At 34.1% G+C, this 15,299-nt stretch overlaps 1 protein-coding gene across 2 annotated transcripts; it reads right to left on the bottom strand.

Moving 5' to 3' along the window:
* Positions 1-168: 168 nt before the first annotated feature.
* Positions 169-13,681, bottom strand: LOC113494838 (senecionine N-oxygenase). 2 transcript variants are annotated; one of them, XM_026873335.1, is made up of 8 exons: positions 13,553-13,681; positions 9,683-9,881; positions 8,086-8,224; positions 7,705-7,888; positions 6,372-6,647; positions 6,029-6,192; positions 5,408-5,551; positions 169-627 (listed from the first exon to the last, which is right to left on the bottom strand). In XM_026873335.1, exons 2-8 carry the CDS (start codon positions 9,877-9,879, stop codon positions 436-438), a joined length of 1,296 nt encoding a protein of 431 aa, XP_026729136.1. In that variant the 5' UTR covers positions 9,880-9,881; positions 13,553-13,681; the 3' UTR covers positions 169-435. The 2 variants fall into 2 exon arrangements, with proteins under 2 accessions (XP_026729136.1, XP_026729137.1); XM_026873336.1 differs by lacking the exon at positions 13,553-13,681 and adding an exon at positions 10,888-11,299.
* Between the last annotated feature and the right edge of the window lie 1,618 nt (positions 13,682-15,299).

Below are 15,299 nucleotides of genomic sequence, written 5' to 3'. Positions count from 1 at the left end.
TAGTATATCCCCTCTTACAAGACTGCTGTAAGTTACTTGAATCACTCCACACAATTTAGTGTGTAATAGAATGGGGAAAGCCATAAAAATATTAGAATTAAAGATTAATAATATATCAGCATTGATAATATAAAGATTATAAATACGCTTAAATAAAATATTTTTGGCTGAATTTTTGTGTTTTATTGAAACAACTTATAACCATATCAGACTTTATTATTCGTATGATGGTAATTAATACATGTCTGAAAATAACATTATAAAATAAATACAAGCTAAAACAGGAAAACATTGAAAAATCCAATTTTAGACACAAAAAAGATTTTACCTTAGCTACCAGGCTGTCATAACTACAGAAGTACCTATGTATATTCGAGTTAAGTGTAGAGCTAGAACTAAACCTTAGAACTAATTAAGTAAGTTGTCCGTTGAGGCTCAACAAATGACTTCCCTCTTCCCATTACTGATGATCTCGTAGGTATCGTCGTCGATGATCTTGTACACGTCTTGCCGGTAGTGCTTGAGGTTGTGCAGGAAACGGATCGAGCTCTCGTCCCTAATCTTAGTCATAACGGACGGAAGAGTCTTGGTCTTCGCTTCTGTTGCTAATGAGGCGTAGTATTTTTCCTGTAACAAAAAATACAAAGTAAACATAAAGAGGGTAGTAGACGATATATGCGCTAGATATGTAAAATAGTTTATTGATAGGTTAAATAAATGACATCTGCGGTTATTGACTTTTGTGTTGAATAACAAATAGTTATTCTATGCTATCACCCTGTTAATACAAAAAGATCCTTGTGAGTCCTATGCTATCGACCTTAATATATACCTACACAGAATATACATAATTACTTATCTATTCCGTTACAGAGCTATGCTATTACAAAGTAGACAAAAAAATAAAAAGAGAAAAGTTATTGAATGAATTATTTCTTGTTCGAGTCGAATATTTAGTCATTGTTTGTCTATTTTTTTAAATTGTAATGCAACTTGTTTACTCGGAAAAGGCCGCCACAGTAAAGGAAAAGCTATAAACAATAATAAATAGACGTTTCAAGGGAAGTTCACTGCAATGTTGGCTAGTTAGCTCCTTGTTTTGATTCTGCTCAGGAAGGATGCCGACAATCGGCGCGCGTATCGAGCCAAGGTAAACATTCGATAACCTCCAACTAGGCTGAACAGTGCATACACATGCGCTAATTCAACTTTAGCAAACTGCGCGCGCGTCAGTGTTAAACAACCAGTGATAGTATCAAGACGTAGCGCTCAGTGTACAGTAATTGAACTCAATATTTGCAATCTCTTGCGGTTTCTGCTCGCCTGGTACTTGTATTTAAAATATTGTTATGTATTTCTACAAATAAAATATGGATTTATTTGTTTTTTATTGATAATCGGGTCACCCTTATAAATAAATAGGTGAGTTATTGTTATTGTAGCGATATAATACTGTGCTTAATTTATAATATGAATACATAATAATATGCTTGTAGTTAAAGTTCAAACATGAAGTTTAAGACTTAAATAATATATTTATTAATTAATAAATGTGACAATCAAATCTGGGTTATCTGTGACCACTGACCACGGAACACTTGTCTAAGTGCTTTCGAAAAATATTGTTATAAAATGTCTCTTATCGGTTCTTTACAAAATCAGACACTTGAGAACAAGGCTACTGATGATTCCAAAGAACACAGGTTAATTTATCGTAGCATTGAATGGATAGAAAAGAACTCTGTAATTTAGGTTGTACGGGGACCAAAATGTTTATTTAATAGTTAAATGAATATTCAAGTAAGTAGGCTTATAATTTAAGGCCACTAGTAGTTATGTAAATTTCAATGAAACTTAAACCGATGGCGAAATACTGCAGCTGTACACTTGAATAATATTCTCAAAATATAAGAATATCATAATCAAACGATACAAATATCAGAATAAACCCGGGACAAGATTGCACCTTTTTAATGAGTCAACGAGGGCCCCATTTAGTAAGTAGTTATAATAAGAGGACTTCCTTGGTAGTTTTGTGACTTTTTGAACACGAAGGAATTAGTCATAAGTAGATCGATTTATGATTTAAAGGCAAGAGGCATCATCTTGAATTGATCGAAGTGATTTGAAAAAAACAAAAAAAACAGGCCTTCCATATAGGAAAGGTTTACCTAAGCATTGATCATCACAATAGGTCACACGACTTTGCGCATCCAGATTTCAATTATTGGAATCAAGGTTTGGATGGATGAAGGATGTTTTCCATCACCGTTACGTTATCGTTGTCTTACGAGGATTGAGAAAGTACATCTTTGAAAAAGTGTACTTTGGTAGTTTGTCTGCGTTGGGATATAGCCTGCACCTTATGCACACAAATCAAAAATTATAACCTTAAATGACACCATTAACGCATATGACATCATCATCATCTTTGCGCCTAGCCTTTTCTCAACTATGTTTGGCTTTTAGTCTATCCGGATTCAGCTAAGTACCAATGTTTTACAAGGAGCGACTGTCTATCTGAACTCCTAAACCCAGTTACTTGGGCTATCAACGCTTATGATATAAGATAAGAAGGAGTGAAGGAGGCAGGATACTATGCTCGTATACAGCTGACTGGACCCGAATTCCGCTATTTACAATGGCCGATAAATGAATGGATATTGAATTCAATTTAACACGTAATCACACACTTTCCTAAGCATTTTGCCAAAACAATAATTGGAAATTCAGTACGCAGCGGAACAGTCGCCGTCAATACAATTAATTTTAAAATATTCAATAAAAAATGCTTAGGAGAATACGAATAGTGTCATTTTAATGCAATTTGCTATGACCATTGTAAAAAGAAGATTCGGGGCCCTGTTTCGACGTAGTAGGATGAATTATTGTGGAAGGATTTGGAGTACCTAGGCCCTTGTCCAGCTGTGAGGTATAAGAAAGGCTAGCTCAACAAAAGGAGAGTGCACTGTTATTGAATGTAACGTAATTTAAACCGATATAACGAAATAAATGCGATGTAATGTCGATTGTAAATTTTCGATCCTGACTAAATAGTTTCGTGTGGATTTGATGGCCTGCGACCACTTCTAAAAGGAATATTGTGGTGTTCTATCACGTTCCCCCACAACTGAAATAATGTCATGTTAAGACATGGCGTTTGGGTCATAGCGCATGAATAATTTACTTTCGTAATATTACAAAACTAATAAACTCCTTAATTTTAATAAAAGGGATATATACAGTTACATGTTTTGTTGATATTTTTATCCCTACACTTAAATACATATACAGAGAACTGACTGTTTTATTTTCTTCTTAAATTGGTGTTTTTTCAGTAAACAGGTCAGCTTGTTCTACTCTTTCATTATGTGTATATTGTTATAAAGTAGAATAACATTTTAAACTAAAAATAAACAAATTAATTCAAGCAACATTTATTGTCGCGACATTAAAATAAACGTAACATTAAATATGACTACTGACATTTACGATGATAACTGCTTAGGAACTAAATTACCTCAAAATGTTCATGAAAAATGATATCCAACTATTTTTATAAATGTGAAGTTTATTTTAAGAGGATATATGTTTAAAAAAGCTTATTATGATAGTGATGTACCTAAGCTAATTTACAAAATGATATTATATCTATTAGAGTATGTATTTATGTACTAAATTGCATTTAATTTTATGCACAAAAGTCGAAATAAAACTTAAATTTCAAGTATAATAATATTGATGACATGTGTTTAATTAACCATTGATTAATTAATCAATAAATCTTGTAATTGATATGTAAACATGGAATGCTTCAATTAAATACGAATTCATTTTTATCCGAGTTCAAAAACTTCTCAATTCATCTGATTTTTTTATTTCTTCAGAGGTTCAGAGTGGGTGAATTTCGTTGATTCTTTTTCTTTAAAGGAAAAATTTGGTCGCTTAAAAATTTCATCAAGTTTGGCTCAGTCGTTTTTAATTTGAAGTATGTTTTTATTATTATTTAAATTCACGGCGCTTGCTCAATATTCCCGCATGACATCAGTAAAAATATTTATTTCTCTCGCGCCTGTAACTTATTTCCCCGATCATATCAAAAATGGATGTTACTTAGTAACAAACAAAGTTGTCATCATCCAACACACAATAGATATCGTCTCTATACTTGGTGAGGTTGTCAAGGAATTTCTGACTGCTGTCGTTGTGAATCTTGGTGAAGACGGCCGGCAGCGGCGCGGTGCCAGCCTCCTCGGCCAGCGAGACGTAGTACTCAGCCTATATTGTGGTTGAACTCATGTACATGGGTTAGGTAAGCTTCTGGATGCCACGACATAATATACATATATGTGTGTATAAGTGGGTTAATACTAATAGGTAAATAGATTCATTCGAGGTTTTTCCGAAATAAAATTTATCCTCTTGAATTGAAGGGAAAAAACCCAGTCCTTTTATAGTCTAAATGGGGACAAAGTTCTAAATCGGAGAAGCTTTGTTGAGAACTTTTTTCTAAACTGTGATGAAAGCATCATAGTCAACATAACATACTGTTGACATAATTGTCAACATGTATGTAGTCAAACCAAAGATAAAAAGGGTTTCTTCTAGGTTGTTTTGTGTGGTTGTTAACATTAACCAATTCATATTCTGATGAGATTGGTTGAAAAAAGTATACGTATGTATCTCAATCTCCTCAGATGTAAGTACTCTTAAAGCAGCGCCTAAGAACAGATCGTCTACAGAAATAATTTTAAGGTAAACAAGTATTAAAATCACGGAAACTTGTAGAGTCGTGGCATCCAAAAGTAAATGGACATTCGCAAATGCTGTGTTAGTTATGACATGATACGTCGTAAATGTGTTTAGAATCGAGAATTAAAAATCAATCATGGTCATCTTAGGCTCATGAATATAATGAGAGGTATAATTTACTGGATTTTTTTAACAATTGAATAAATTGTTTACGAGTATTTCTTTTCTGTTAACTAAAAATTCCAGTGGATACATAATTTAACTTGTACTATACCAAAATGAATTGCAGTTCGATCCGTTTTATTGTAGGTTACTTGTAAACCAAGGTATTTTCACTTTTTCAGTTTGGTGAACTTAAAAGTAATTATCTACTTACTTACATTTCCAACCTACTTGGATCTCGCAACCTTCAATGCCAGCTGTTTTGTTAGAATTAGTTGTAAACTGATTAATTTAAATTTTTGTCAACTTATGATTGAGTTCAGATTCGCCCGAAACTAATTGAGCTCTACCGATAGATACGCAGTAAATCGTTATTAAAACAAATAGGAATCCGTCTCACAAAAGTCAACACCGCAAAACAAGTATATATCGGTCCAGACCAGTACCAAGTACTAGGACTGCAGAACTCCGAAGTATGTCATAATGTATTTACCTGGTCTGGTCCCATCATATGCGCTTGCCGCTTCGTGAACCCTCGAGCCGCACGGTCCCTCTTCTCCTGCTCCCAGTGTTCCGCCATCTGCTCAGGGTTCGGCAGTCTGAAGGTTCCGTTCATTGAGCGCACGTAGTATCGAACCTACAAACAAAAAAATAATATTTTTAACAAAGTATATAGTATACTTAATTATTAATTATGTAGGTTCATAGTTTTCGCTATCCACAAGTCAAAATGTTATTGAAACATGGCGCGAGATTGTTTTGAAATGGAATCCAGTAGTTTTGTTTATTTGTCTGACAATATGTTATCATAATTAATTGTCTCCAATATTGCAGCAGAAAGAAGGACTTTTATATAAAACGTGAAAGTTTGTATGTATGGATGTTAATCTGTCACCCAAAAACTACTGAACGAATTTAGACGAAACTTGCTAGTCAGATAGTTGGATTAACACATAGGATAGTTTTGATCCCGTTTTATGCTTCTGTAGAATCATTATCGATTTGTAGCGGGTAGATCTATAAACTAGCTACGATGCGTGTACCAAGTAACCTGACCTAACTACTTCTCCTAAGGAGTATCTGGAAAATGTTGATGCTATGCAATAGCAGGTACCTGTAGATCGAACATGGAGAAGGCACAGACGTAGTAGGGCACCCCGATGAAGCACATGGAGGGGTGTTTCATGTTCACGATGTGCTTGTAGAGCGGCTCCACGCAGTTCTCCTCTACCACGATGCCGCACGACTCGTGGAGGAATGGGAAGTTGTACAGGTAACCTAGGATTGAAATCAGTATTGTTCGTGAGCTTGCTTTTAGTTAGAACTTGCTACTTTCTGATATAGATCAACACGCTTGTCGGTTCTATGACTACCTTTGATAATTGAAACTGACAATTACAAAAAAGTCGTTTTGTGCTAAAACGTTTTAAAATAAAGACATAATGGTTCGTACTCACCAGTACATAAGAACACTACATCAATTTCCTCTTCGCTGCCATCCTGGAAGCATGCCTTAGTACCATCAAGCCTCTCCACATCTGGTTTCTGTTCCAAGTTCTCAGGGAACACGGTCCGGGGATGTTCTTTAAGATGGTGACTCAGGATCACTTTTTTGGAGACGCTGGTGAGCTCCAAAGCGATGTCCATGCCAGAAGGTCCGGCACCAATGACTAGGACCCGTTTGTCAGAAAACACTTCCGGTACCCTGTAGTCGTGACTATGCATGACGTCACCTACGAGTAAGAACCCAGTCGTGAGAAAAGAAAGCCGATACACAAAAACATACGTGAGACATTATGATTTTAAACAATTTATATAATTGGACAAAATATTTAACTAAAGTCTCATTGGCTGTTTAATAATAATTTTGTGTTAGTTAAATATAAATGCCTTCATGATATCATAATACAGTAAAACCCGCTTAAGACGATTTCTCAGGGACCCCACCAAAAACGCGTCTTAAGCGAGAAAGCGTATTATGCGGGATAGGGAAAATAAAACGAACGTACTACATATTATTATGTATTTTGTTCTTATTATTTTAAATTACATATGTACATTCAATACATTATTTAAAATAATCACTTATTTTGGTTTGACAGAAAGATTTTGATGCATTAGCAATTAAAAGATTTTCAACATAATTCAACTTTTGCAGTGCGTCTTCACTTTGATCCAAAGAAGCAACGCGTCTTAAATCATTAACAGCTGATAATGCCTGGGCGTTTGACAAAACCGGAGTTGACTCATCTTCGTCTTCATCATTATCACTTATATGGGCCTCGTTTTGTGTGTTATTCACATTCTCAATAAGATCTTCAATTGATTGAATTTCGTACGGTGCTACATTGTCATCAATGGAAGAATATCCAGGAAAACCCTGCAGTATCTCGGGTTCTTCTTCTTCCAACACGACGTCAACCACGTTATTTCTGAAACCTGCTTTCTTAAAACAAAGGGGCTCGGCTCGCCCTCGCCGTTAAAGCGCTCTCGGCTGGCCTCGAGTGCGGGCCTATGGCCTGAGCGCGGACGTATTAAACGGGATGACGAATCGTATTAAGCGTTAAGAAATGTATGAAAATATGTCTCAAGTTGCAGGGACTGGCGTAAAGCGGCGTATTATGCGAGAAATCGTATTAAGCGTGATCGTATTAAACGGGTTATACTGTACTTGCATTTACTGAATATAACATAAATATTTTAGGTCGAATAATGTGGGGAATTTGGTGGAAAGTTCTATATTCTAAATATCCGAGTAAAATCAATTCTATACATTTTTTTAGAATTTACCTTGGAATTCCTTCAGCCCTGGTATGTGTGGTATGAAGGGCGTGTTATAATGGCCGTTGCAGACGAACACGTAGTCGTACTCCTTCGTCTCCGTGACTCCAGTGGTCATGTTCTTGAAGGTCACATCCCAGAGTTCTCCAGAAGGTCCTTGCTTGGGAATCACTAGCTGCACGTGGTGGCTGAACTAAATAAACATGACTTCCTTAATTATTTCTTTCGATTTTTTGGTGCCATATTATTATTATACATTTACTCTACTCGTTTTGCAATAATTTAAAAACAATGCTTAGAAAATAGAAACTTTTTTCAGCTTTATAGAATACTTATTATGATCCCTAGTGTTTATTATTCCATCTGATTAAGTACCTCTAAGTATCTTACCCTTATCTTTTCCGTGACACCATGTCTGTCAGCATACAGCTGTAAGAAGGCCAGCATATCTTTAGCTGGTAGGTAAGACTTGTCGCTTTCAGGTACTGGGAAGTCCGGGAATCCCATGATTTCCTTCGGGAGATTAGTCCTAAAAATGAAATAACAATTTATTTTTGCATTTTTACTAGGAGTGCAGGACTTTAAAGCGAATTAGTCTATCAATGTCGGTAGAATCGGTAAGTATTCTCTATTTCAAATCAAAGTTTTTGATCTACTTATTTGATTGAGTATAGTATTATTACATAAATTATATAGCTAAAGATAGTTATTATTGTTCTCGATCGATTTTTAAACTGTTGACCCGTTGTTGTTTGTCGCATTATCTTCCATAATATAACAATTAATGAAGTACATAGTGATCCATAAAACAGTTATGGATCGCTACCTTGAACTACGTGGAATTATAAATCAATTGATAACTCCGAGGATATTTACAGAACAATAAAAATACCTCTTACGACTGCACTCTACCCTGGTATAAAATACTCATTTATGTACGTAATGGATGATAAAAGTACGTGCAATTGAATGAAATAAAATAGTTTTTTCTTTATGTTAGATAGGCATATCATCACTATTTAACTTGAATATTGTTTTTTTTTACACCTGCGTCGTCGACATTTTTACGGGAATAAAAAAAAACCCGGTTAAATTAAATCTCTGTTCAGTACGAATTTCTAAAAATCTATTTGGAGTTTCTTGCCGGTTCTTCTCCTTAAGAATGAGATTATGAAAGTGAGGGAACTACTTAAATTATGAAATGAGAAAAGGGTAATTAATATTTAAAATCCATAAGTTCTTTAAAAAGGCCTGCTTGAAATAGTGCCTGCTTTTCATAACCTTACAGATTTTCTACGGTATTTTCTAACTTACTAATATCATAGTAAAATAGAGCGAGCTAACCTAATCACGCGTCTAAACACATTTCTAGAATGTACAAAATGCTTGTAAAATATCTCCGAGTAACTTATGTTACCCTGATAGCCTCCGACCCTCGATAGCGTGGCGACTGTGGAATATTGTTGTTACTATGGTGTCGTAAACAAAAATAAATAAATAATGTTAAAAATATATCGATTACTTACTTTTATCGGGCAATACATACGTAGGTGTACATGAACATACATATTAAGACAGAGAATTAAATGACAAAGTTTGTTAGTAAAACTCAATATATACTTCTTCATATTAATCTTAATTAATTGTAAACAAAGCTTAAATGTGACATCATTTAAATTTTGGATTAGAAAAGATTAGATTTTAGATTGACTCAGTTAATACAAAACTATCTCAATGTTAGATTGACACTCCTTTTTTCTTTATTCATCTTGTTTCAGAATACCCGATAAAGATTCAGCACTATAATGAATTAGCTGTAAATACTTGTTATGTGAGAATGTAGAGCAAAGTGCTCAACTAATAAGGTCTTATTCTTTTATGTTGGCTTTATTCAGATGGCTTTTATGGTACTTATTAATATAAACGGACGTTTTTAAACGTATAATTTTAAATCCTAAAATGAACTAGTGTTACAGTATCTTCTTACCTCAAACTTTTGTACATGCTTGTATGAATAGGAAGTCCAAAGTCATCGTAGCCAACGTTTTCGGTGTATACCCAGGTGCCCCCGAGCTGCGGCGCTTGTTCCAAGATGTCTACCTGGCTGACGCAGGGCTCCTCAAGCAGGTGGCGAGCGGTGCACAAACCAGCGGCGCCGGCTCCGATGACGCATGCACGAGCCATAGCTGAAACGGGAGAGGAGAAAGTTTTTAGTTCCTCTATCTTATGACGCCCTGGTACTTAGGAAAGTGGAAATGACTATATTTTCTTACTTTCTTTGCGTGTAGATAACGTATCATGTCACGCAAAATGAAAATGTGTAACAAATATAAAATTTATGAAACGGAAGTATAATAAAAATATAATTAAAAAATGATGGTTTTTATATTTAAAAAAATCCTTTCTATTTGTATTATTCGATATGTAACGATATCAGAATAAATCGTGTGAACAGACTTCGGTCAGACAGTGATGCAAAAACTAATGATAAATTATCACTGGGAAGGAATTAATTACTTTATCATATTTCGCGAGCTCAACCTATCAGAGTAATAAAACAATATTTTATAAACTATTTTGCTCAGTAAACTCATTTGAACTCATATTATAATTAACTACAACCATTAAAACGATCTACTTAGGAGTCAATTAGTCAGATTGTGTTTTTGTAAACATACCCTAATATCAGTATTCAGTAAAATTGAAACAAAGGTCAAAGACCTAATTTATACAAAAACTAAATAATTTCGAGTCTTCAATAAGAGGGGCAAAAATACGAGAACTTAGATACCTATCCACAAAATGTATTAATGAAAGTCAGTCTTTTGCTAAATATTTACAATCTTATGATGATGAATGCAAATTAAGCGGAAATAATAAAAAAATGTTCCGTGCTTCCGATGCGAGAACACTTATAACAACATCGTCAGTCATCCCAATAAAGGCATCAAGGAAGGGATTGTCTCCATAAGGTCAGATAAATGCATTGCACTTATATATGCAAGACGAACGGAAAGATCTTGTTTGTTCAATGTTTCTGAGAATAAATAACATTATGTACTATATCTATGACGCTTATTAAACAATCTTCTGACGTAGCTTAATTAAATAATATCCATTTTTGGCACACAAGCACTTCTGCATTACTGCTTTCCTAGTCTAAATCACTTATGGTATGAAGAATATACATACACAAAGTCGATATCCCTTCTTAGGGCACTGAACAACTTATATCTGAGTGATGGAAACCTTACTGTCAAAAATCAATAAATATGCGTGATTATAAATTTACTCTGACATCAGATATTGGCTCCGTACTTGATGCGTCTACATTGGACCGGTTCCAGATCGACGGAACGCTACATTAATTGATATGTCACCAAGTTGATTATCACTGAACTAATTATTGTCTGATGGGTAAAAGTTCATTGAAAAGTGTGTGAGCTTGTTTAGATAAGGGCTGAATCGAACTGGTTAAGTTCGGATAATTATAGCATACTACAAAGATTATACAGCTGTGTGTGGCTGAAATATCGACGTTCAATTAAGATCAAAGTTATGGCAACATATCTGCATAGCAATTGTTTTAATTATGGTATTAAAATAATTATTCAAACAATGTTGTTTAAATCGTTAATTTGATCGTTCATTGGGACTATTATGGATTGATTTAAATTGAATCTTAAACTTTCTTACTTTCTATGCTATCGCAATATAGTATGACAAAATAATTATTATGAAGTGCATATCAGCTGTCCTCAGCTTGAGCGCTAATAAGCACGTGTTTCATAAGTTACAATGTTGCAATAACTCGTGCATCATCAACAGCTGTTACGTTTACTTTTTCTATCACTTTCGATTTAGTTAAATTAAACTTCTTAAGGCTTGCCAGATTCATATCGCACAAGGAATCATTTGTTTCTTAAGTTTCTATCAATAATGTTCGCATGCTCAATCTAAATTCAACTTTATCTGGCAACATTTACTCGTTATTTTCGTTTAAAAGCAAGATCGTGTAACATTTGTTAACAAATTGAAGTTATTGCTCTTTGATCTATTGGCGAAATAGGTTCTAGGCACGTACAATCTTAGGTGAGCGAAAGGGGACAAGTCAATGCCCTATCTGTAGGATTGATAATGTGGCCAATTATCTTAAAATAAACACGAATTTCAATTAGATAATATTTCAACTGAATACCTACAGTTTTTTTTACATATTCGTAAATATTTAATGTGGCCATCTATGGCCGTGACATCAAAAGAGTGAGTAATAATAAAAAGTATATAAATCATATCAGATCCATTCAAAAAATGAAGTTTATTTGGATTAATAACACTGTTATTTATGCGATGCCATCGAAATATAACCTCTTTTCGTGAAAAAGATATTGAACGGTCTGGCATTATTGAGACAGGCAAGCTTGAAATAAGGTAACATGGTTTTGGCAAACAGAGCTAGCTGGTTCAGACTGGATGTGGCAAGTGGAGGTCCAGTGTTGTGGCGCACTCTGAGGGAGGCCTATGTTAGTGGTGGACCCTGATAATCTCATAACGATGATACCGTTATTAGCACGATTAACTTGTTAATTACAACTATGTTATACTAAAATGTTATTGATATCGATTTCCCTCGATCGCCGCATTCGACCCATTTCCCGGACAAACAAAATATGCGTGCGATTATTTTAGGTAACTTAAGTCTAACCATTAACATTGAATTCTATTAACAATTTTTTATTAATGTCCCTTTGTCTGTAATGCAGAGGTTTGCAGATTGAGACGAAATTTGAATGCATGCCTGGGCCCTAATTCTGCTATTTACAATGACCGATGAATGAATGAAAATTGTTTTAAAATGATACTATTCGTAATCTCTCATTTTTCCTCTCTGCCTTTCTCGCATTTTTCCTGCACAATAAAATTTAATATGGGACGGTACACTCACGCTCAATACAATGAATTTCCAATTATTGTGTTGGCATAATGCTTAAGGGAATAGGAATCAATTCTAATTTAATCCAATTGATATTCATTTATAAGCCGTTGTAAATAGCAGAATCGGGGTCCAGAATATTCCAAATATAATTGTCGTAAAGGAGCTTCGCAATTAAGCAAGGCAACTCCATCGAATTTGGGCTAGTCTAATTTCTATCCACGAAAAGAAAAAAAACTGAAAACCTTGTTTAAAAAGGTCTTTGTTAATAATACTGGTTTAATCTCAGATGTAAGCTAAGAAGAAAGATATTAACTATTAACGATGGATGTGATAACTCTGTTTTAATGTGATATCGGATTGTTTGGATGAGACATATAATTAATACTTAAGTTCTAATTTAAACGGCAATTAATTAAAATAAACGAAAACATAACATAAAGTGAGCTTTAGTCTTCTGATAATAATTATAATAAGGTAATTTGTTTTTCTTAGATTATAATTACCAAGAGGCTTATGCATCGATGAACAAGGTTACGGTACTACGTAACGAAGGAGGTTTGAATCCATATAGTGAATGTTGACTTTTTAATTTACGTGGGAAAGAAACCTATAAGCCTCCTCCGAATCTCTCCTGAATGAAGATTACCAACTATTTTCGTTTGCACTGAGTTAAAACAATTTAGGTCGCAGGTTTGAATCCAGTTCGCTATTTTCTTTATCGGCAATCCTCCCTTAAAAGCTCTTGTACTACTTAATTTCACATTTATAGATATAGCGATAACACCGCCATTGTACCTTTACACTTATAAGGTACCTATATAATAAAGAATATTGTATTCTAATCTAGTCTAAATATTTCCTTAAAAAAACATTACTTTACCCTGGTAACTTTTAAAAAATGAAGCATAATATTAAACGTACCTTATAATTTTAATTATTCACTGGTATAACAACAAAACTCACTCGATGTAAAATTGTAAACAACTGAAAGTTTTCGTGACGTCAGTTCACGACCTCACTGGGCGACGTTTGCTGAGCAAATGCGGTGTACGCACGCGCTATGCGGTTTTATTTACTAGCTGCGCACACGCATTCACTGCTAAGATAATATAGAATTTTATTCAGATTTTAAAATAAGCATTCTTATAATATCTTTATATCAATAAAGTATATTTGCCCCGGATTATTAAATTGATATTAAATATTGATTGGAAAAATCTGTTTTTTTATAATATTTTAAATATACATTGCAGTTTTAATTGCATGAAATTCATTCTTTAATTGGATTACCGATAATTATTAACGGTTTGATAATAAGTTTATTTGATTGGTGTAGAGCATTCGTTACATAACTGATGCGTTTGTATTGACCTACTGTTTTTTAATAGTTTATCTCATTACTCAGTAGTATGACTGTAGAGATAATTGCGTGCACTTTTACAACAAGTGTGGACGCTTGATACGTGTGCAAAATTACCTACAACCCTATACGTTAATTAATACTACTTGAGATAATCTTATGCAGTACCAGTAACCAGACGTGCATGTACTATGCACGTTCTAGTGTCCATCAAATATTAAATGTAATTTATTTAATACTAGCAAGGAATTAAAATTATTTCAATAATTTGTTTCTTGCCCAGATCCTTAATTATATCGAAGAAATAAATATGGCAGATTTCCCTCTATATAAGTGAGTATTAAGTTAATATACTAGGACTCCATAATTTCAAAAACCCATACTAAGTTTACACGAAATGACAAAAACATATGATTTGAATTTCGTAAAGGGCTCAGCAACCTCGTGATTGGTGTCCTAGATCAGCTTGCTGCTATCCTGGTAGCTAATATATCTTGACCTCTAATCACGTAAGGTGTCTATCTAGGGACTGTTCCGTGTAAAGTGGACGGTCGTATGACGAAACGCGCCGAGCAACTTGCATTAGACACCTTCCGGTGTGTATGAAATAGCAATATAAACAATACATCTATCTTCGTCTAGGCTGTTCCACAATGTCTGTATTTTACTGTGCTCCGTAGTCAGATTTCATTGAATATGCTATTAACTAAAATTCCAATATGTCATCTATTAACTACAACCATTAAAACGATCTACTTAGGAGTCAATTAGTCAGATTGTGTTTTTGTAAACATACCCTAATATCAGTATTCAGTAAAATTGAAACAAAGGTCAAAGACCTAATTTATACAAAAACTAAATAATTTCGAGTCTTCAATAAGAGGGGCAAAAATACGAGAACTTAGATACCTATCCACAAAATGTATTAATGAAAGTCAGTCTTTTGCTAAATATTTACAATCTTATGATGATGAATGCAAATTAAGCGGAAATAATAAAAAAATGTTCCGTGCTTCCGATGCGAGAACACTTATAACAACATCGTCAGTCATCCCAATAAAGGCATCAAGGAAGGGATTGTCTCCATAAGGTCAGATAAATGCATTGCACTTATATATGCAAGACGAACGGAAAGATCTTGTTTGTTCAATGTTTCTGAGAATAAATAACATTATGTACTATATCTATGACGCTTATTAAACAATCTTCTGACGTAGCTTAATTAAATAATATCCATTTTTGGCACACAAGCACTTCTGCATTACTGCTTTCCTAGTCTAAATCACTTATGGTATGAAGAATATACAT

Source organism: Trichoplusia ni, chromosome 6, assembly GCF_003590095.1.
Source record: "Trichoplusia ni isolate ovarian cell line Hi5 chromosome 6, tn1, whole genome shotgun sequence".
Lineage (NCBI taxonomy): Eukaryota > Metazoa > Arthropoda > Insecta > Lepidoptera > Noctuidae > Trichoplusia > Trichoplusia ni.
This window is presented reverse-complemented; position numbering and strand designations above follow the sequence as displayed.